Raw genomic sequence first — 22194 nt, 5'->3', positions numbered from 1 at the left:
TTAAGTTATTTAATAATTTTGGCCTCGGTCTTAATAATGGAGGACAGTTTAGAGTAAATAATACCGAAGTTCCTTAATTCAAAAACAGATAAGTAATTAAATACTGCCTGTCCACGTGGGGACTTGAATTCTCGTCTTATAAGTCACGCATGAACTAGTGTGATGTGTGTCACAAAGTGTTTCCGCTACGTCTCTCACACGCTCGGGTACCATCTCATTCAAAGAGGCATTTAGCTGTGACGGTCTGTTGGAAACAACCTATTATTTTATAGTTATTGGCTTGTCTAGGATTAGAGCAGTGCGATTTGCAGAACTTTATGTCGACCGTCAACGTCTTTGTCATATCGAAACGTGTCAACATGTCACACTCGACGATATCATCGATAGTTTCAAAAAATTTGACCTCATCTCTTACATAATTTTTTTTCATGTGGTTTTACATCGCACGGAAAATGCACAGAGGCTTAAGGTGGTGGGTCCTCCCAGATTATAATAGGCTCCGAACCATTTGCTATTCTATGATCAATTCCACGACCATCACCACATGAGAGTGGTGCTTTTGTGATAACGACCACCGATCACCCCACATCAGTGTTGTTATATCGCCTCCACATGTCGGTTTCGACATATTCACCTTAACATTATGATCTCGACATTTTGCACTCGACTTGTGGACCTAAATGTACAGTATGTCTTGACATGTTGACTGGGGGGCCGATAATACTGCATATTTTTATACATATGCATTATTCATCTTTTAGATCTTTATCAAATCGAAGTTACTTAAAATTAAAACTACTTTTATTAAAATAGATAGAATTTTTTTTAGCAAAGATGAACATATAATTAGTTTCATGCAGTTTATGAGTATTTTAAAGCATACATATTTTTTTAAATTAAAACCTAACTGACAACAGAATGCAAATATAAAGTTCAATATTATAGTATTGATGTGACGTGTCAGCGTGTTGATCTGCACGCGTAGAAGCAAAACTCAGAAGTTAACATCGACCCACAGAAACAGCGGCGAGTCTGGAAGCTAGTTTGATGAAGAAGGGAGGCTAATGAGTACATAGAAGCATGTTTTCCGGGTGCTCCTCTCCCGGCGCCCCCTGGACCTGTTAGAGGGGCCGGGGGGGGGGGGGGAGGACGGGGAAGCCCGCGGCGGGCAGTGACGTCACGCAGGCGGCCGAGGAGTCCCGCTGGCCTTGGGCTAGGCGGCGGGCTGTAGTCGCGACAGAGACGGCAGGTGATGGTGCGCTGCGCGAATCCAGGCGTGCTGCTGGCGCCTCTGCTGTTGCTGCCAGGTCAGTTGCGGAACAGGGGAACAGTGAACAGTGAACAATGCTGTTTGGTACGTGGCTCAGCATTAAGGGCTTCAACGACGAGAGCACGGACAGGGACGCGTGCTGTATCGTCCGTTACTTTGTGCTAAAACACACGTGCTGGATGCAGTATTGTTTAGTCTGTGGCTCTGCGCGGAGGAGCACGAGCAGGGAACAGTGTTTTGTAGTCTGTGGCATGCAACGTGGCTCTAATTGGACAGTTATTATGAGAGTACCAATGATATACTTATCCTTATGCCAATCGGCTTTATGCGATTTTAGTGTTCATAAACAAACATTAATTTTTTCTCTGTAAGTGGTATTTTTTACATAAGAACTCTCATTTCTTGTGTTCAGAACATTTATATTTGAGAAATGTTAAATAACATAGACTATAACAGGTTGTCAGAGCAGCCGAAGCACATTTCAGCACCAGTGAGTTATGCTGTAAACACAAACTTTTATTAGGTATATACACATGCACGAAGTTTTGTTTTTTCTGAAACCCATGTTTTATTGTCCCTTTAGACTATTTATTATCAAAAAGAGTTGCAGGTATAGATATTTTGTTTCTACAAACACAGATATATTTTCTCAATATTTTAAGTTGTACTTCTACATATAGTTGGGATTTTTGTTGCGTTTATCATCGCAAAGTTTTGAATAAAGAAAGTGTCGTCCAAGATAATACTGGAATTTGTCCCTTTTGGTAATGTGACTCAGTGCTCATAAGTTTACGGTATTGGGTTACGGTATTGAACTCACTACCCTCGCCATACGTACGTGTCGCTTTAGCGATCAAGGCCACCGTAAAGCCATCTGAGATCAAGAAGTTTCACTTAAAAAAATGGCTTCACCTAGGTACCATACAGATGTGGCCACTATTTGAGTTAAAACTTAAACCAACTTTGCATATTAGATACTCAATTTTTTAAATATAAGAAGAGTTCATCAGACTGAATACTCAGAGCCGTGGAAAAACATGACTGGTTTTTCAAGACTAATGGGAAACAGTTTTCTGATAGTCTTTACAGCGTTCTAATAAAAATTTTAAAGGTCTCTTTAACCGAATTCGTCAAAATTAATTGACGTAAGCCATAACTAATATCACTGTATGCTGTGTTTTGAGGTGAAATTTTCGTGGTGAGCTAAGTAATGTATTTACTAAATATGCTGTTTATTCATTAAATTGCTTATGATGTTACATTGATGAAATTCATAGCTGTTGGACATTTTATGATAATCTGATAAATTATGAACGGATCAATGCACAACTAACTTGAAACAAATTAATAGTATAATATTGTTCCCTGCAGCAATAAGGAAAAAATTGATACAGGGTTTTCCACACTACAAAATCCAAATTGTGTAAACATGTGCGATGTTTTCCTCAAAAATATTGTAGTGATCGCGTAAAAGTTATTATCACTTGAATAACAGCAAATTATTAGTGAATTTACAAACATGTGACTAATACAGCAAACTATTAGAGAATTTACAAACATGTAACTCTAACGCAGTAATCTAATATGTCATCAGGTACTGGTAAAATTAATATTTCCTTATTAATTTGTATAAGGTATCGCATGAATGTAACATTTAATTTCATTTAATTCACACTCATTAAAAAAAAACACGTTGGCAAATGCATGTATAATTGTATATTTTCTACAATTATAAAGAAATATAATTTTTTCTCAGACATTTTACCTGATGAAACATGAATTGTATTCAGTTTTTACCAATACCTACTTGATTTTTATAATAAATAATAAACTTTGAATTTAATATAAAAACTAAATAACAACAATACTTACAAGAATATAGAAATAAATCATATTTGGAGATTTATAGTTATTTGGTACTGGTCCTAACGATGCTACACCTGTAAAACGACGTACATTATTAAGAACGGCAGCAACATGGGGCAGGGCTCTTCACATATCATGTATGAAGCTCTTGGGAATCTTGCTTGTCAACGACACGCCGGACAGGTTTCGTCTGTACACCGAGCCAACACCGGAGATGCTCTCTACCAAACGGAAGGCAGTGCGGCCGTGTGTTGATAACAGTTATCTCCTTCTTACCGCAACGTATCTCTTTGAAGGAAATAATTCTCTTTCTTCACTCTCTTAATGATTCTAATGGCAAAGCCACTAACATTTCACTCAAGCGTCTCGACAAACGTTGGCTGCGAGTGTTTTGTTTGTGAGGCGCGAGAGATAACAACTGTACTGACGTAACAATCGCCATTCACAATTTCTCGTAGCCAGATGTAAAAATGTATAAATAATTAGTTAAGCCTAGTTAATAACCCGTGACTTCAGGGTATTGGTGATATATTACCATTGAAAAAAAAAAGTGATTTATTCCAAATATTTTTACTTAATAAATAGACACAGTAAATAGTCGGGTGCATAAAATATTTATTTCATAAAAAAACCGTTTAAGAATGAAATTTTTCTTTAGTGTTTATTCAAGGGCCTATTTTAATTTGAAAGCATGGATTAGGTATCTGATTAAATAACTTTTGTTTTAGTGTGTTCAAGGATATGTATTACCTTGATTGATCAAACTTACCTCCTTATAATTTCATGTGGTAGGCATTTTAAAATAATGTTTAACACGCACCTGTTTCTTTTAATTAAGTTTTTGCCATCAATTACACTAAAACTTTTATTTATTATGGTTAAAACTCTAGTTACAACAATAAAAAAATTTTAAATTTTTACAAATACATCTAATATTTTAAGATATTTTATGCAATTGCATATTTATTTTAAATGTTGAGTACACAAACCAAAATTATTATTTTTAGTATGTTAGTATTAAGTACTTATAAAAAATTCCCAATATTTTTATCCCTCTCTTCTTTTCACACAGGGATGCCAATATATAAATCCAGGACAAAGTTAATATAAGAACTCCCGTTGTCCAATTATATCCCCACTCATCCCATTTTTTGAATAATGTAACCTCCAAAATAACTATAATCAAATTTCAATTATATTGAATTGATAAATAATCTTGCTACTGCTATATGTTTAGTTTTCAAAGTTTCAAGAAATTGTATATTAACTTTCAGTTGTACTCATAAAAAAAATTGGTTGTCTGTAAAGTCGGTTTACGGACGACATTTTAACGTGACAACGTCATAACAAAACATTGATGAAATGATTGCATACTTTTATGAATAAAATTGAATCATTTTTATTTTAATAATAAAAGAATAAATGTTAATTAATCCTGCATTTTAAAAATCTGATTACTAGTATAATTTCAAGTATTTATTCTTTTATTATTAAAAAAGTAGCATCTGTCGGCGAGTGCAGGAATAATAGATTATGTTATATATTTGATTACAGTTTATTTATATTAAAACTTGTTCATAATTATATTTAAACGAAAAGTTAATGTGGTTTTCATTGCTTAACAAATTCGGCAATTTAGGTTTATTATTCTTGCATTTTAAAAATCTGATTACTAGTATAATTTCAAGTATTTATTCTTTTATAATTAAAAAAAGTAGCATCTGTTGGCGAGTGCAGTAATAATAGGTTATGTTACAATTGACTAAAAAATAATGGTGATTCATATAATTTATGATAGATATTTGATTATAGTTTATTTATATGAAAACTTGTTCATAATTATATTTAAACTTTAAAGCTAAACGCCAGTTTTTAAAATTAATTACAATTCATCTACACATGAAATGTTTCATCGACTGTTTATAAAGTGAAGTGAAAAGTTAGTGTGGTTTTCATTGCTTTGTACAACAACAATTTCGGCAATAAAGGTTAATATTACTTGCATTTTAAAAATCTGATTACTAGTATAATTTCAAGTATTTATTCTTTTATTATTAAAATAAAAATTAATCAATTTTATTTATAGAAGTATGCAATCATTTCATCAATGTTTTGTTATGATGTTGTCACGTTAAACTATCGTTTGTAAACCGACTTTATAGACAACCAATTTTTTTTTTTAATGTTTGCCCTCACCGGGTTTGAACCAAGGACTCCATGAAATAAGTACGTTTTTTAAAGTAATATTTTATAAATGAATCCCACTAATATTATAAATGTGAAGTTTGGATGGATGGATGGATAGATGTTTGTTACTCAATCACGCCAGAACGGCTGAACGGATCTGGATGAAATTTGGCACAACGATAGATTATAGTCTGGAATAGCACATATACCACATATTAATATGAAATTACATTCCTAAGGTAGTGAAAAAGTGATAATTTCATTTTATAACAGAATATATCATAGGTAATAGACATACTAATAGTGAGTGAGTGTAATTTCTCTATGTATGCTACACGATCATACACATAATAAGGTCTGGCAAATTAATATTTTTCTCCTTGGTGAGACCAGCCCGCTTAGTGGTGCTTACAGTGGCTAGCAAAATAAAGGCACTAATAACAGTTTTGTTCTTAACTTCGTCAATAGATATTGTTGTACTAAATTTTAAAGGCGCCATCGTTTGATGCGTTTGTCATGTCTTGAATTTTCGTTTGTTGGTGCCGTATGCGTTCCTATACCATTCATTCGATTGCGATGAAATTTTGGTGAGTTATTCGCAGGCCCGCGGAGGTTTCTGAGAGGGTACAACAATAGTTGGAGCACGAATCGTTTTAACAAATGTGTGTATTTCATACAGTTTAGAGGTAGTTCGTGTGTTTTCAGTGTATGAGTTAACACGTATTACAGAATTGAAATGAATTAAATAGAAACAACGATAATTCACAGAACTGAACTGAATAAAATACCAACAGAGGTATTTCAGTTCGTGTTTAATATAAACAATTGGTATCCCGAGAGTTGTTTCAACGAATGTGTTTAATTCATATTATATAGTGGCACTTCGTCTGTTTTCGTTGTATAAGTGCGCACGCATGACAAAATTTAATTAAATATAAAAGAGAGACAGAGATAGAGTGATAGATATAGAGTGAGATAGAGAGAGAGACAGAGAGTTAAGTTGAGATAGAGCAAGGTATAGAGAATGAAATGGAGTTAGATAAAGAGATATATAGATGTATAAAGCTATATAGAGATTGGTATATAGAAGAGATAGAGATAGTAGGATTTATAGATGTATATGTGATGATATAGAGAGATAAATAGAGATCGAGAGAAATATAGATATATAAATGTAGATAGAGATAAATCTATACGTATATATTTATTTAAAGAGATGGATAAAATGTTTGTGTATGTGTAACTACTTCAAACATATTATAAAACAAAACTGAATGCGGCATTGCAACACATGCCAAGCATTAGCTAGATAATAGAATCTTTCCAATATCGGTAATCTTTTTTTTCTGTAGTGCTTTATAGAGTCTAGATTACATGTCATACAAACCACCAATTTTTATGTATAGAGAGGTAAATAACTATACACTGGGAAACAACGTCTGCTGGGATCTGGAAGTGATATAAATTAATTTGCACACATGACATTCAAATTAAGAAGACAATTACTGACTACATCTGTTTTTGAAAAAGCTACCCTTCACCCTGTGTTCAGCCCGGGCAACGCCGGGTACTGCAGCTAGTAATTAATCATCTTAAAACCATATTACACGTTTCCACTCCCTTAGGGGTTGAATTCAGTATTTATGTAAAGCCTAGTTTTAAAGTTAGCCAAAGGCCTTTGAATTTAAAAAATCATCAATAATCGTCAAGTAGTTTTTGATTGATATTCGAAAATAAACCGACAGACAGACAAACACATAAACAGAAAAACAACAAAATAGACAAATAGGCAAACAAATTTTTTTAATCTATATTTTTTGTTCTCAATAATGTAAATAGCTATTTCAAATATATATTTCATCATTTGATCCATTCTACAGACTTTTTGCTAAGAACAGTTTTATTTTTATTAGTATAGACTTGGAGTACATTTATCAAATGTCTTATAAAATGTTTTAATTGATTCTAGTTTTCTTCCAGTTTACCTATCTCCACTTTTCCCATACAGATACCAATGTTAAAATTCAGAATTAATCAAACAAGTAAACGCTTCCTTTTTTCCTTCTTCTTGCCACATGTGAAAAACAAAATAATCATATTAAAGTTAAATTTATTACTAATTTTAATTTCTGGAGTACACATTCTATAAAATACTTCATTAAGAGTATTTCTTAAATAAAATTAAATTATTGCTCTCACAGAGGAGTGAATGAGGGACACAGATCTATCGAATCATTAAATATGTATTGATAAATAAATATTTTATTAATTTTAAAATTGTTTTATAATTTTTGGATAATATTTAAATATTTGTAAGATTGTAGCCAGTACGGTGGACCATATGTTGGTCGGTTAGTTTACACGATTTCAGCACTCTAGCTGACGAAAAGAGAAACATCATGGCGGAATCCAATTGGGCTGACGTGGCGTCGCACCGGATGACATAATATATGCTTTGGTAGTTGTAGTGGGGATCATTCTGCTAGTGTAAATCATAAAGTAAGGATGCAATTTATTTTTAAATTGATTTCGCTGGGTTAGAATCGATGTAATGTTTTAAATAAAACTTTAAACTATTTTTTTTAGTTATTATTTCAAAATTACATGCTTGCTCTCGTCAATATTCTAACAAAGAACTATGAATGTAATGTTTTTATAATTTATTATTATTTTTAGTGTATTGATGGCCAGGTTCAATGGTCACGGCTTGAATTATACATTTTGAAGAATACTAAGCCTGTTTGGGAAATAGAAAGCCTTATAGGGAAATTTTAAGTGTTTCAATTTTATGGTAGGAATTGTTATTATTTTTAGTTTTTTGATGGCCAAGTTCAAAGGTCACGGCTTGCATTATAAATTTTGAAGAATACTAATACTGTTTGGGAAATAAATCCTATTAGGGAAATTTTAATTTTTTTAATTTAATGGTAATCTTCCCCAGAATGCTATTATTTTCCCTCTGAAATATGAAATTAAAAGTTATTTTTGGAAACTTTGAAGACCGGAACGCAGTCCAAAATAGCGAAGCCCGACTGCGGCTCCAGACACCGAATCCAGGCGCAGGATGTTGCAATAATACTTTTATAAATGGCTGAACTAACCGATTTCAAGGATATTTATTCCTTGTTAATTTTATTATACTGTAAAAAAATATTAACTGAGAACTGTAAACATGAGACAAATTTATTAATTTAAAATAATTTCTGCTGTTTCTAACCCTGACAGTTTGGTTAAGTAATTAGGATTCCTGACTGGTTTGGCTTAAGTTACCCGGGTTCGATTCCTGCCTGATTGGTTGGGGAGGGGAAATTTCCTGGATGTTGTGTTGGCCTCGTGATTGAATGACTCCTCAAAAAGGTGCTGGTGATGAACTCACGAGGGCGATGCTGACTGTTGCAGCGTGGCTGAGCGCCGCGAGCGACGCCGCGGGAGCCGGGCAGAGCCGCGCCAGGCCGAGCAGACAGCTGTGCAGGTGGGTCCCGCGGTGCGGCAGGCGGCCTCGGCGCGCGCCGACTCCTCCCTGGCTCCGCGGGTCTGCTGTTGCAGGGCGGACAGCTTCAAGTGCGACTCCGGCCAGTGCATCGACCCCACCACCGTGTGCGACGGCAGCGCCGACTGCGCGGACAGCAGCGATGAGACGCGGCAGACCTGCAGCGCCCTCAACATTCGGTAACTGCGCCTTAGTCACACGTCCGTCTGTGCGCTGTGGCCACCACGGGGTGCATCCAGCCATTCATGAGCAATATGAGTTCTTGTGTAATGTTATAGAGGCATAGTTACGAAAATGTATGAATTATAGGTTTGTTATACACCGTTTAGGGAGTGCAATAAATACTTTAAAACAATAGCAAGGAGTACGGCAGTAGTATATAATAGTATTTCCTAGATCAGGCCTCAGGCGGTGGAGCCGAGAGCCGGCTCCGCCATATTGGATTGTGACGTCACGGCGGCCATCTTGGATGGTTGTGACCTTGACCTTGAATTTGATCCTCAAAAATCGCCAAAATCCGCCAAAATTGGGCAAAATTTGCCCAAAATTCCTCAAAAATCGCCAAAATTTCCATTTCTGTGGAAAAAAGTTCCGCCAAAAAATCTCAAAAAATTCCACAAATTAAAAATTTCTCATTTCGAGGGAAAAATTTCCCGTTTCGAGGGAAAAATTCCCGTTTTTAGTCCTTAAAAATCCCAGCGGCTGAAAATTCCTAAAACTGGCTTAAGCATCCTTAACTCAAGCCTCAGTTAAGCCATTTCTAGGAATAAGGATACCATGACCGCCATCTTGGATTATGTCGTCACCGTTGCAATTTTCGTTACGGTCGCCATCTTTAACTTTTTTATTATCCGATTTTAATAAAAAAAATTAAAATTTATTAAAAAAATTCAAATAATAAAAATTTAATAAAAATATTTAAAAAGTATACTTTTTCGACACGGAGCTCGGAGTCCTCGGTTCGAACCCGACGAATGCAAAAAAATAAAAATGACGACCGATCCTTCCCTCGTGGTGGGTGCTGGCAGACTGACTCCCACCACTTTTTATCATCATCTAGTATGACGTCATGGTCGCCATCTTGTCTTCGATGCTGGAAGCCATCATCATTGTATCGTCGGCTAGAGTGCGCCGATGACATGTTAGTTTAATTCGTATCCGCTAGAGTGCAGTAATAATTTATTACTGTGACACCCGCCATCTTGTCATTTGGCCGCCATCTTGAAAATCCGTAATTATTTAGCTAGAAATTCGGGAAAAGTTCCAAAATTCATTAAATAAATCACTCATTAATTTACATATTGATTCGATCGATTCCCGTCCTCGGTTCGATACCCGATCGTTGCAATAATGTTTAATCTTATGTAAACAAAATAATTTAAATAAACCATGTTTAACATTCGTAAAGAGACTCTAAATCCTCTACGACCACCATCCTATCAGACATCAAGACCACCATATTGGAAATGTGTAATTTTAATGCTAGAGATCCGGGAAATAGTTCAGAAATCATTAAATAAATTTGTAATCCATATAATGATTGATAGGATCGACTAAGGTCCTTGGTTCGATCCCTGGCCGATACAAAACAACTTTAATTTAAAAAATACTAAAAAAGTGTTAGGTTTGAGAAAATAAAAACACCACAAATTCTTTTACAAACATAATATTTATTACACAATTTCTATCCTACTACAAGTACAAAAAAATTCACAGACAAATTACTAAAGTTTTTGGTTAAGATTTATTTCCGCATTTAATCCTGTGCTGTTCAAGACACTGTATAGCTGTGAGTCCTGATTTTCGAGGTCGATTAGCGAAATACTTAAAGCACATCTTACACATATAAATCTTCTTTTGATGTTTTGTAACCTGGGGTCTCACAAGTCGGGAGAAGTTTTTGATGTAGCAGTAGTGTGCAGAACCGCTTTCATTTGTCACAAGCAACAAATCGAAATGATTTTTTCTTTCTTGTTTGGTTACCCGAATCGGACACACCTTATTATCCTCATTTAGCGCATACACATTAACTGAGACTTCAGAGTTATTTTTCTCAAAAACTTTTATCTGATTTAATGGTGTCGGATAGCACAGTCCATCGAAGTTGTACTTATTCTCCAAAGCATAATACCTCTTATCAACACGGTTTTGATGACTTCCCTCGACAAATCTTGCCAAAATACTCCATTTAAAACAAAACTGGTCCTTCAAGTTTTGGCAATTCACTACTGCTCTTTTGTTGACTATCGCCTCAGGTAAGGCAATAAATGATGATGTCTGATGGTATGGAAGCATACTATCACTTGATTCGTTTCCTATGCACATAATCTTGTGACTATCCAGACTGTTACAATGCGAAAAAACCTTATCGCATTTGTCGCACTTATATGTCTCTCGAGAGATTGTCAGAGACCTACTGCAGGTTATTGATGCGCCACAATATTTGCATTGATGCGATGTATGCTCTTCATTAATTGATGTCTGGAATGCAGATGGTGAAACTTCAGCTGATGGTGGAACAGCACGTATCGTTGCCTCCACTGCAGTCGGTATCGGGATCTTCACAGCTGTCGACACCTCAACCATTGAGCCCTCCGCTGCCATGGTCTCCTCTGCTAATGGTATCGGGATCTCCGTCTCCATCATCGTTGCTGCCATCGAGGTCCCCGCTGCTGACGGTAAACTTTCTATTCCGGTCGACATAACTAAATCTCACGAAACTTAATGGAGAGAGCACGTCCGTACTGCACCGTGGTCAGAGGTGAACTGCGGGTCCAGTCGTCCGAACCTCGCTTATATACCCACGGTCTACTGGTATGCTACATGAGTCAAAATATCGTCTGTATTTAAAATTATTTTTTTATTAGGTACCTAAAAATTGTAGAAATAAAAAACACACGAGTTCAAGTTTTACACATTTATTTATAAAACATACACAAATACACATTAGGTTAAGGAATTAAGCATTTTCACAAGCAAAGTCTTTAATGCCGCACGAACTGACTCGTCGACTCCGGTTCCAACTGGTTCGCAGGCCACGGGATCAGGAACACAGGTTTCCAGCTGGTCATCTTCTGCAACGTCGACAACTCCGACAAGACATGGTCGGTGACGTCTGTGACCACGTCTACGCCTGGGCTTAGGCTCAGTGCTAGTTGGGACAGATTTACTGCCTGAACTTCGACGACGAGACACACACCGTTTGGACGTCTGCGTAGAAGCATCACAGGTCGCAACAGGTTGCAACACGGCCATGTTTGGTGTTGCACGTGAAGACGAGGCGACTACCTCAGCGATGCTAGCAGGAAGGATTGTGTGTGGTCTCATGTGATAGACGGCACAGTTTCCAGGTACGCAACAATCTACCAGCTGCTGGGTCGGTTCGTAGGACACAGGAAAGTGCGCAAACCGCCAATGCTGAGCGCCTCCATCACAGGTTTCTGTATATGTATGTAGATACCCGGAATCCCAGTAGCTGTACTCGACACTGCTGAAGCTAGGTCTTGCGCACACGTACACGTTAGCAGGATGAAACGTAAACATCTTATTGCAGGTCGAACGTCAACTGAAGACACGTACGTAGGTACGACGTTTATATATGCAGACTCCTACTAACACTGTGTGTGCCATTTCTGCATTAGCTGCGAGTTTGTACAGGCACAGACACGTTCAAACTTGTCATGTAGCTGCACGGCGTATATTGCACTAAGCTTGCGCAGGGAAGGACAACCGTAGTCGGTCTGTATATCTACGATTTCAGCTGCTCCGACGTCACACAGTTCTCGTAGCCATTTCTTCTGTTCAGGTCCGGCGACGTAGATTATTTCGTTTTGCAGTAGTAAATCTTCAATAGTGTTTTTCACTTGGTGGTACGGAATTTTTCCTTCGTCCCACTCTAGTCCATGATAATATTTACATAGCCATTCATTCGACCGTTTACTTTTTTCGTCTAGTAGTTTCCACGGATACGGAGGTCGGAAAGTGCGTGTTCGAGTCCAGCCATCGTGAGTGACGCCAATTTCCTTGAGCACGAATCCGTTTTGGCTCTGGAAACCTTGCAGGTTGCAGTAAATCTTGTCGCTAGCAATGCTCGGTCGTAACTAAATTATCATAGAAAACGAAACGGTATTTATGTCAGAATTTTCACAAGTTTGTCTCGACAATTGTACGATGCAAGCCGATCGTGAAGTATCAGACAAAAAGCATAGGTGTTTGGCGGAATATTTCCGCTAGTCGTTATCTCGATCCTACAGTCGATGATGTTTGAATTTATACGATCATCCTGTTTGGAAACGTCAAACACCATTAACGGTGCCTTGTTCTTGAAACTGTCGGGACTCAGTATCGGTGACTGTATCCGCCCGTAGTAAGCTTGCTGAAACTTGACATACATTTGATATGCTAGAAGAAATCTTCCACTTTCAAAATCCATGTTCATGTCAATGTACGGATAAATTTCGCTGTTTAAAAATATTATTACATTACGTATTTGACAGTTATCGAATACGGAGCGACTTACTCCTGCATTGAGCTGTCTTCCGGTCTGAAGACCGATGATGATGTATCTTGGTTTTTCTGTAGCGAAGCTGGACTTTACTATCCAATTGATACGCTGACTATGAGGCAAGCCAGGATAAGTTTCCAGGCTCCAGGATCGGAATGGCACATCGAAGTTCTTGCCATTTTCTATGTTCTTCAACATCTTGACTCGCTCAACGGTGCTCACTTGGATGTGGGGCAGCATCCACTCGATAGACTGTAGTGTTAGCGAGACATCTTGAGGGTTTTCTGCAGCGGCGACAATTGCATTAATGTGCGTGTTGGCTAGAAGCAGTACGAGCTCTTGTTTCGAATTAATGATTATATGCTTGCAGTCCTCAGCGAATCCGAGAAGCATGGACAGAGGAACACAAACTTCGAACTTCCCTTCGGCATAAACCGGAAGCTTATATTCATCCTCGAGAGCCCAACCGGCCATCTTTGCAGCAGACAGTTCATTTGGCGTGAGCGAAAGGTAATTTTTCATAGCAGATGTTATGCCTACATCTCTCGTCTGGTCTACCTCGACGCCATTGAGTACATATGTAATGCGCTCAATTAGGTGAAGAATACCATTGCAGGATATTGATGTCGTTGTCGGGTGCGTACCATCCGCTTTTGTCAGCGTGCCTCTTATACGTAGAAATGACTGCGAAGGTAAAGTTCAAATATCTTGGTGCTGTACAGCAATGCGTACTTCCGATGGTAGTGCGTACGGTCCGAGCAGGAAAGGCTGGTACTCGTGCAATTCCATTTTCGTAATGCTGTCATCAAAAATGACCGGATCTTCCACGTTGAGGATTTCGTCTTCCATATTTATTCGGCACTTGTCCAATACTGAGAAGATACTTTATGTTGTCAGGTGTTAATGCACCGATGTCTGGTAGAGAACTGTTCTTATTCACGACAATACGATTTCTTTTATAACTGTTCGGTGTTACGAACTTTATGCCCATCGCTTCAAGTGCAGACGTAATGTAATTTCCTCGTCTTGAAAATTCACCAATCGTCCTCGCTGGTCAACGATTCGGACGACGACTTCGTGTGCGCACTTCACGACGACTGGAACGTAAATGATACTTTGCGGTACTTCTACCAGTTTATATCCTGGCGGGACCATCGGCGAAAACTCGTGAATCATGTTGCTTAGTCTTCCGTTGAGATACGTTCCACTTGCCAAATTACAGTTTATTCTTATGACATTCACAGGCAAAATGTTTACTGCGCGCGTAGATTCTTACGTTCTTCCTGTACCATACACCTTTGATTCGAATCCGAGCATCGTACCTATGGTTCCAGGTTTCGTAAAGTCGACATTTTCACTGCATGTTAGAATGCTTTTTTGAGTGTTTGGATTTCCACGCAGTTGAAAGTCTACATCCTGTGGTAACATATCTCTTATGTAATTTGCAATGTCATCTATTTCGTAAGAGCCAACAGGTAACCGTATTTCATGAGCGGTCCCATCGCTTTTCAGGAAGCAGATCTTGCAGTTTTCCTCGTCGATGTTCGGTATGGCATTATACGTTTGAAAATCTACGAGTCCGATACACCATTCTCCGTCTAAATCCAGAGGCGGGAAATGAACCGCCCGCAGCTCAGATGCATGACCTGTCAAGGTAAGTGTTATCGACATGACTAATAAATTATCGTCACTGCACAACCTTTAAGTAGCAATTTTTATTGGTCAGCTAATTTTTGTTTGTTAAAAAGCGAAGACACAAGTGTCCGCAGTTTGTTTGATTAGGCCTCTGTTCCGTTTCGTAATTGTAAAACAACGTAGTGGTCCGACCCAGGTACTGTCGCAGTTCGGGCGGAGGCCGTAAATTTCCAAAACTATCGTAGTACTCGGCCATGTTTCCAGTCTTTACATAGGCCACCCAGTGCGTGCCGCGACCCGCCGACGTGTCTAAATTAATGATGGCACGTTCGTGCGTTTTTGGCTTGCTGGGCAAAGTGTCTCGCATAAACACGCCGCGGAAATTTGGTATTTGAAGTTTGCGTGCGTACTTTATTAAATCTATATTTGTGAGCGGTCGTTTCGGTAGGGAACTTAGGATTTTTTCATTCGTTTCTTTTTCATGCCTCGGCCTGATTTGTGCGGCCGTAAGTACAGTCCTGCGCCGTTTTTTTTACCGATGGCAATGGCTTCCATGCTGGCATTATGTCGCTGTGCTTCTTTTAACTGCTTGCGTTCATTCTTCGAAGTGTTGACTGCCCGCACTATACCGCTCGTTACACCGATGAGGCCGCCGAGAACACCCAATCCAGGCAAAAGCAAAGGAAGAAATCCTCCTATAATCTTCTTGTCGAGAGTCTCTAATTTTTGCTTGGCTTTTTGCACGCCTGCACCAGTCTTGCGTTTGGTCTTGCGCGAGTTAGTCTTTGACTTGATGGAGCCGGCTCGACGAGCGCCCAGTCCTAATTTCGTCTTTGCCTTCATGATTTTGGAAACGCCCCACGCTGCGATTTTCTCTCCAAGTCCCGCGTTCGACGATTTACTTATATCTTCGGCTTCCTGTGCCAATATCTCGTCGGCACGGTGCCTGGATTCCAGATCCTTGCTTAATGAATATGCGATATCGTGCTGCTTGCACTGTTCGTCCAGAGAATTAATGCCCACGTCACCGCGAGCTAACCTTTTCGCTAGTTTAGTCCTGGGGCCGAAAAATCTGTAGCCGGGAATGTGTAGCTCGAATGGAAGATTGCTTATCAGCGAGTTTACGAGTCCTGCGCCGATGTGTTTTTTGTTCTTACCTCTTCGAGTCATTACGCACAACTGACCAGAAAGTATAAATACGCTTCTTTTATACAATTACTTTAGTACAATGCAGGTCGTCAAGCAAGACGTGTGTTTGCCCGTGCGCATTACGCAAGACGATGTATTTAGTGCGCGTGAATCACGACATGGCTTACTGTTGCCTTCTGCTGTACGATGCATAATGGCGGGTCCGTCAAACTGTGGCAAGACGTGTGTTTTACTGAGTTTACTGGAGGAGCCAAATGGTCTTCGGTTCGAGAACGTCTACTTGTATTCCAAGTCGTTGCAACAGCCAAAGTACCGGCGCCTAGCTACTGTTCTACGCTCGGTGGATGGTCTGGAGTATTTTCCGTTTAGCGATAATACCAATGTTGTACCCCCAAGCGAAGCAAAAGCCAATTACGTGTTTGTTTTCGACGATGTAATGTGCGAGAAACAAGGCATAATACAAGAGTACTTTTCCATGGGCAGACACGCCAAGGTAGACTGTGTTTACCTGTGTCAGACGTACAGTCGTATTCCAAAACATCTCCTACGAGACAACGCAAATGTCATAGTTTTGTTTCGCATGGACGAACTTAATTAACGCCACGCTTATGATGATCACGTAAACACCGACATGACATTCCAGGAATTCAAAGACATGTGCTCCTTGTGTTGGAAAGAAGAACACGGATTCCTAGTTATAGTCAAAGACTGGCCTCTATATAAGGGCAGGTACAGACGAGGTTTCGATCAGTTTATCGTCAAACATGAATCATAGCATTTCTAAATTCGGCCGTAGCAGTCGAGACTTAGGTACTGCTCTCAAGTCTCATGACGACGTTATCCGCAAATACATTTCGCTACTGGCTCAAAAAGTAGACGGGGTGAAAAAGGAATTTCTTGAGTACATCGTAGCCATAGACCAGCGCGTGGAAGCTTCGGATTCTCGCATTCGCGACATGATCGAAGTATCGAATGCACAAAGACGTGACGATCTGAGGACTTTTCAAAGTAGTCTAAAAGCATCACTATCTCAATCGTCAACAAATTCAGATTTGGCCAAACACAAGAAAGAAGTTTCTGCGAACGAATAAAAAAGTATATAAGGAGGTCTTGCAATAAGTTTTCAGCCAGTACAATGTCGGACCTGGCCAGTGACCTTCATCAAGCTATACAGTCTGGTCGTGAAAAATATTTACTTGCTAGACGAACCAGACTTGCACGTGAGATGGAAAATGAGGAGATATTTAAACCAATCACTAGTCGCCTCGACGAACTTAAAAACAAGGAAGAACCAGCCTTCATTGTGAAGACAGAAGTTGAAGATGAAATGCCGACTGTAAAGAAGAGAAAGTATGAACCAGATCGAGAAGAAGTGGACTTAACAAGTACAGAGTCCATGCACAAGAAAAAAATACCGAAAAAGGGACATCAAGTTAATGCAATGGTCCGACCATACCTGACATCGTTTACGAGCCGGAATAATGACACGACCTACGGAGTGTACAGAAAACATAATAAGTGGTTCCTCGGTGCTAAATAAATAGACTTTCTACCAGGAAACATCGTGCGCGTAGCAGAGTTCAAAACGCGCGGGACTCCGGGTCTGTACGAATTGCTGTTTCGCAGGGAACCTAAAGGATATTCTCACAACGACTTACAAGAGTACAAAAAACTGCTAGAGCTAACCAATGCACATTTTCGCGATAACGATCCAGATAGTGGTGTATATAAAGATGTAGATCATGAAAAAATGGACATTCTCGCTAATCTCTTCAGTGAACTAACAATACACGGAGAAGGTTTTAAAAGGCTAGAAAGTGGTCAGACATTTGACTATGTATATTGGGACGACCCTAATGAATTAGTTGATCGCCTTAGAATTCTACATGCTTCGCTTAGTGTAGGAAACTATTCGCACATCAACGAAATAGTCTCCATACTTGAAGAACTGAAGGAAGCCGGCTACATACAATGAGTCGAACCGGAATCGCTCGCGAACTTCATGCTCCTGCTAGACGAAAATACCTTTGTCGCAAAGTCATAGTTCGTGGAATTGATGATTTATTCCAGGCGGACCTTGTTGAGATGATACCGTATTCCCGATTGAATAAAGGTTTCAAGTACATGTTGACAGTCATCGATGTTTATAGCGAGTTCGCTTGGGCGAGACCTGTCAAATCAAAGACTGCAACTGACGTAGCCAAGGCCATGAACAATATTTTGCGTGATGGACGTGTACCGTCGCACCTGCAAACGGACCTCGGGAAAGAATTCTACAATGCAACCTTCAAGGCTTTGATGAAGAAGTATGGCATCAAACACTACTCTACATTTAGTAACGTCAAGGCCTCCGTTGTCGAAAGGTTTAACAGAACTTTGCGTTCCAAGATGTGGCGACAGTTCACGGCTAACGGAAATTACAAGTGGCTTGACATCTTGCCGAAACTAATAAGCGAGTATAATTCCACGGTGCATTCTACCACGAAAATGAAGCCAAAGGACGTAACGGACAATCGCCTGCTTTAAACAGTGTTTTCCAACACGAAGAAGAAAGATCCACGAAAGCGTAAAGCTAACGTCGGTGACATTGTGCGAATCTCCAAGCAGAAAGGTATCTTCGAGAAAGGTTTCACTGCAAACTGGAGTCCCGAACTTTTCCGTGTGACACATGTTCGTGAATCAGAGCCTAGGACCTACTACCTCGAAGATTTGGACCACAAACCTATCCATGGAGGCTTCTATGCCGAAGAGATTCAGCCTACGTTGTATCCCGATACGTACTTGGTGGAGAAGATTATAAAACGAAGAAATGGACGGTCCTACGTCAAGTGGTGGGGCTTTCCACCTTGCTTTAATTCGTGGGTGGCAGATGCAGATGTCGAGAAATCCACAAAACTTTAGTAATTTGTCTGTGTATTTTTTTGTACTTGTAGTAGTGTATTGAATTTATGTAATAAATATTATGTTTGTAAAAGAACTTGTGGTGTTTTTATTTTCTCAAACCTAACACTTTTTTAGTATTTTTTAAATTAAAGTTGTTTTGTATCGGCCAGGGATCGAACCAAGGACCTTAGTCGATCCAATCCATCATTATATGGATTACAAATTTATTTAATGATTTCTGAACTATTTCCCGGATCTCTAGCATTAAAATTACACATTTCCAATATGGTGGTCTTGATGTCTGATAGGATGGTGGTCGTAGAGGATTTAGAGTCTCTATACGAATGTTGAACATGGTTTATTTAAATTATTTTTTTACATAAGATTAAACATTATTGCAACGATCGGGTATCTAACCGAGGACGGGAATCGATCGAATCAATATGTAAATTAATGAGTGATTTATTTAATGAATTTTGGAACTTTTCCCGAATTTCTAGCTAAATAATTACGGATTTTCAAGATGGCGGCCTAATGACAAGATGGCGGGTGTCACAGTAATAAATTATTACTGCACTCTAGCGGATACGAATTAAACTAACATGTCATCGGCGCACTCTAGCCGACGATACAATGATGATGGCTTCCAGCATCGAAGACAAGATGGCGACCATGACGTCATACTAGATGATGATAAAAAGTGGTGGGAGTCAGTCTGCCAGCACCCACCACGAGGGAAGGATCGGTCGTCATTTTTATTTTTTTGCATTCGTCGGGTTCGAACCGAGGACTCCGAGCTCCGTGTCGAAAAAGTATACTTTTTAAATATTTTTATTAAATTTTTATTATTTGAATTTTTTTAATAAATTTTAATTTTTTTTATTAAAATCGGATAATAAAAAAGTTAAAGATGGCGACCGTAACGAAAATTGCAACGGTGACGACATAATCCAAGATGGCGGTCATGGTATCCTTATTCCTAGAAATGGCTTAACTGAGGCTTGAGTTAAGGATGCTTAAGCCAGTTTTAGGAATTTTCAGCCGCTGGGATTTTTAAGGACTAAAAATGGGAATTTTTCCCTCGAAACGGGAAATTTTTCCCTCGAAATGAGAAATTTTTAATTTGTGGAATTTTTTGAGATTTTTTGGCGGAACTTTTTTCCACAGAAATGGAAATTTTGGCGATTTTTGAGGAATTTTGGGCAAATTTTGCCCAATTTTGGCGGATTTTGGCGATTTTTGAGGATCAAATTCAAGGTCAAGGTCACAACCATCCAAGATGGCCGCCGTGACGTCACAATCCAATATGGCGGAGCCGGCTCTCGGCTCCACCGCCTGAGGCCTGATCTAGGAAATACTATTATATACTACTTACGGCATGCCAACAAGTTATTGACAAAATTATTAAACACAATTTCCTTAAAAGAATCATTTCATAACATTTAATACTGGTGGTTATACTTTAAATCAAGCTTTGAAAATTTTCGCAGGCTTCTTATGTGAACACACAAATCTTTACGGTTGAATTCAGAAATTCAGACTAATATATTAGGTATCACAAACGTTTAGTTAAGAAGGTTAAGGCCTGGATATTAAAACAATATTAGGTATCACAAACGTTTAGTTAAGAAGGTTAAGACCTGGATATTAAAACAACTGAGCCATCACAAAATATCTCGATGTTACAATAATAATAACATTTAATTGACCGGCTTTTTACAACAAGCACTCAGAACTCGCATTAAATCTATAAAGCGCCCCCACCCCCAAATATATAACAAGTAGTTCCAGCTGTAATAAATTGTAAAAATTGTACAGAGAACAGCTGCAAATAATAACCAAATATTTTTAACCAAGCGTAAAATATATGCTAATAATTATTAACTATTATTATGACCTTTAATTGTTACCATTATACTGACCGAAATATGAATAAATACAAGAACAAATTTTATCGAAGTCCACCATGGTGAGTACGATTCTTATAAATTTCGTTACTCGCCTTCTGCTATTATCGTCCAGCGAGTAATCTAACTCGCTCTTTTGACTTGTGCTGATGACGGGCCGAACCCAAACGTCTTCACTCTGTCAGCCCGAACACGTCCCAAAGATGTCGAACACTTGTTTCTCGTCGTGGTCCAACACGAGCACTCCCGGACCAGCGGACTCATGCACATAAACTAGACCTGTTACACATCGCATGAAAGCTCGTTGTTTGTCGTGTGGGATAGATGTCGTAAGTACTGGAAGAGGACGGAGATGTTTCTAATCAGTCATGTGTTTCGTCGACGACTGTCATTCAGTGCAAACCAAGCACATGTCACCACTTGCTACATCACTTTCCTCGCCATTGCCATCACGCCCAGCTCACCAATTAAGTAAAAAAAAAAAACCTTATACTCGCTGAGCGAGTACCTATATACATCCGTTGAGCGAGTCAACTCGCTCCTCTTTGTAGAACTCGCCGAGACGCCCAGCTTCCGAAACGGCTCGTTGAAATTTTTTGTTTAATATTTGAGGGTCACTGGTCTTACCAAATTTGACGACAAAGTCCGTAGGCGTAAGTGCAGGCGGCCAGGGGCAGTGTGACGTAGGTGAGGACGGCAGGCGGTGGCGACGTGAGGTTGTATATATTTTAAACTAGCTGATGCACGCAAGCTTTGCTACAGCAGGAGACAAAAAAAAACAATGCAATAGCCATTGCTAAGAGAAGAAAGCTTCAATAATTGAATGGCTAATGCCAGGAGATGAAAAGAGCCTCAAAAATGCAAAAGTCGTTGCCGAGTATTATCGGGAAAACATAGTCCAAAATAAATAACTAGTTGTCTGTAAAGTCAGTTTACTGACGATAGTTTAACGTGACGTCATAACAAAACATTAATGAAATGATTGCATACTTTTATGAATAAATTGAATCATTTTTTATTGAATTATTACTATTTTGTATTAATACAAAGAAGGAGTGAAATGAAATCTACAAATTAATTGATAAATTAACTTTTATTTGCACTCATTAATAAAAATATGTTTATTACTTTAACGAAGAGATTATTTTACTATAACTTTTATACATGTTTGCTATTTAACTTCAAGATCGTCGAGAATGTTTGACGCTTTTTCGCGATTACACATTTAACGACGAAATTTGTTCGTCGTGAAATTAAACGTAGAATTGAATAAAAATGCCCTTGCAGTTAATAAAATAAGTAT

At 38.6% G+C, this 22194-nt stretch overlaps 1 protein-coding gene across 1 annotated transcript in view; it reads left to right on the top strand.

Moving 5' to 3' along the window:
• The first annotated feature begins 1197 nt into the window (after window positions 1–1197).
• The window catches only part of LOC134527436 (modular serine protease-like), a 79232-nt gene continuing 58235 nt past the window's right edge, over window positions 1198–22194 (top strand). The window contains exons 1-3 of the mRNA XM_063360116.1: window positions 1198–1307; window positions 8723–8795; window positions 8870–8992. Coding sequence (XP_063216186.1) covers window positions 1253–1307; window positions 8723–8795; window positions 8870–8992 — 251 coding nt within the window. The 5' untranslated portion in view covers window positions 1198–1252. The remainder of the gene's footprint in view (window positions 1308–8722; window positions 8796–8869; window positions 8993–22194) is intronic.

Source organism: Bacillus rossius, chromosome 1 (assembly GCF_032445375.1).
Source record: "Bacillus rossius redtenbacheri isolate Brsri chromosome 1, Brsri_v3, whole genome shotgun sequence".
NCBI classification, from domain to species: Eukaryota; Metazoa; Arthropoda; class Insecta; order Phasmatodea; family Bacillidae; genus Bacillus; species Bacillus rossius.
Note: the sequence above shows the minus strand (reverse complement) of the source record. Positions and strands in the feature narration are given on the sequence as shown.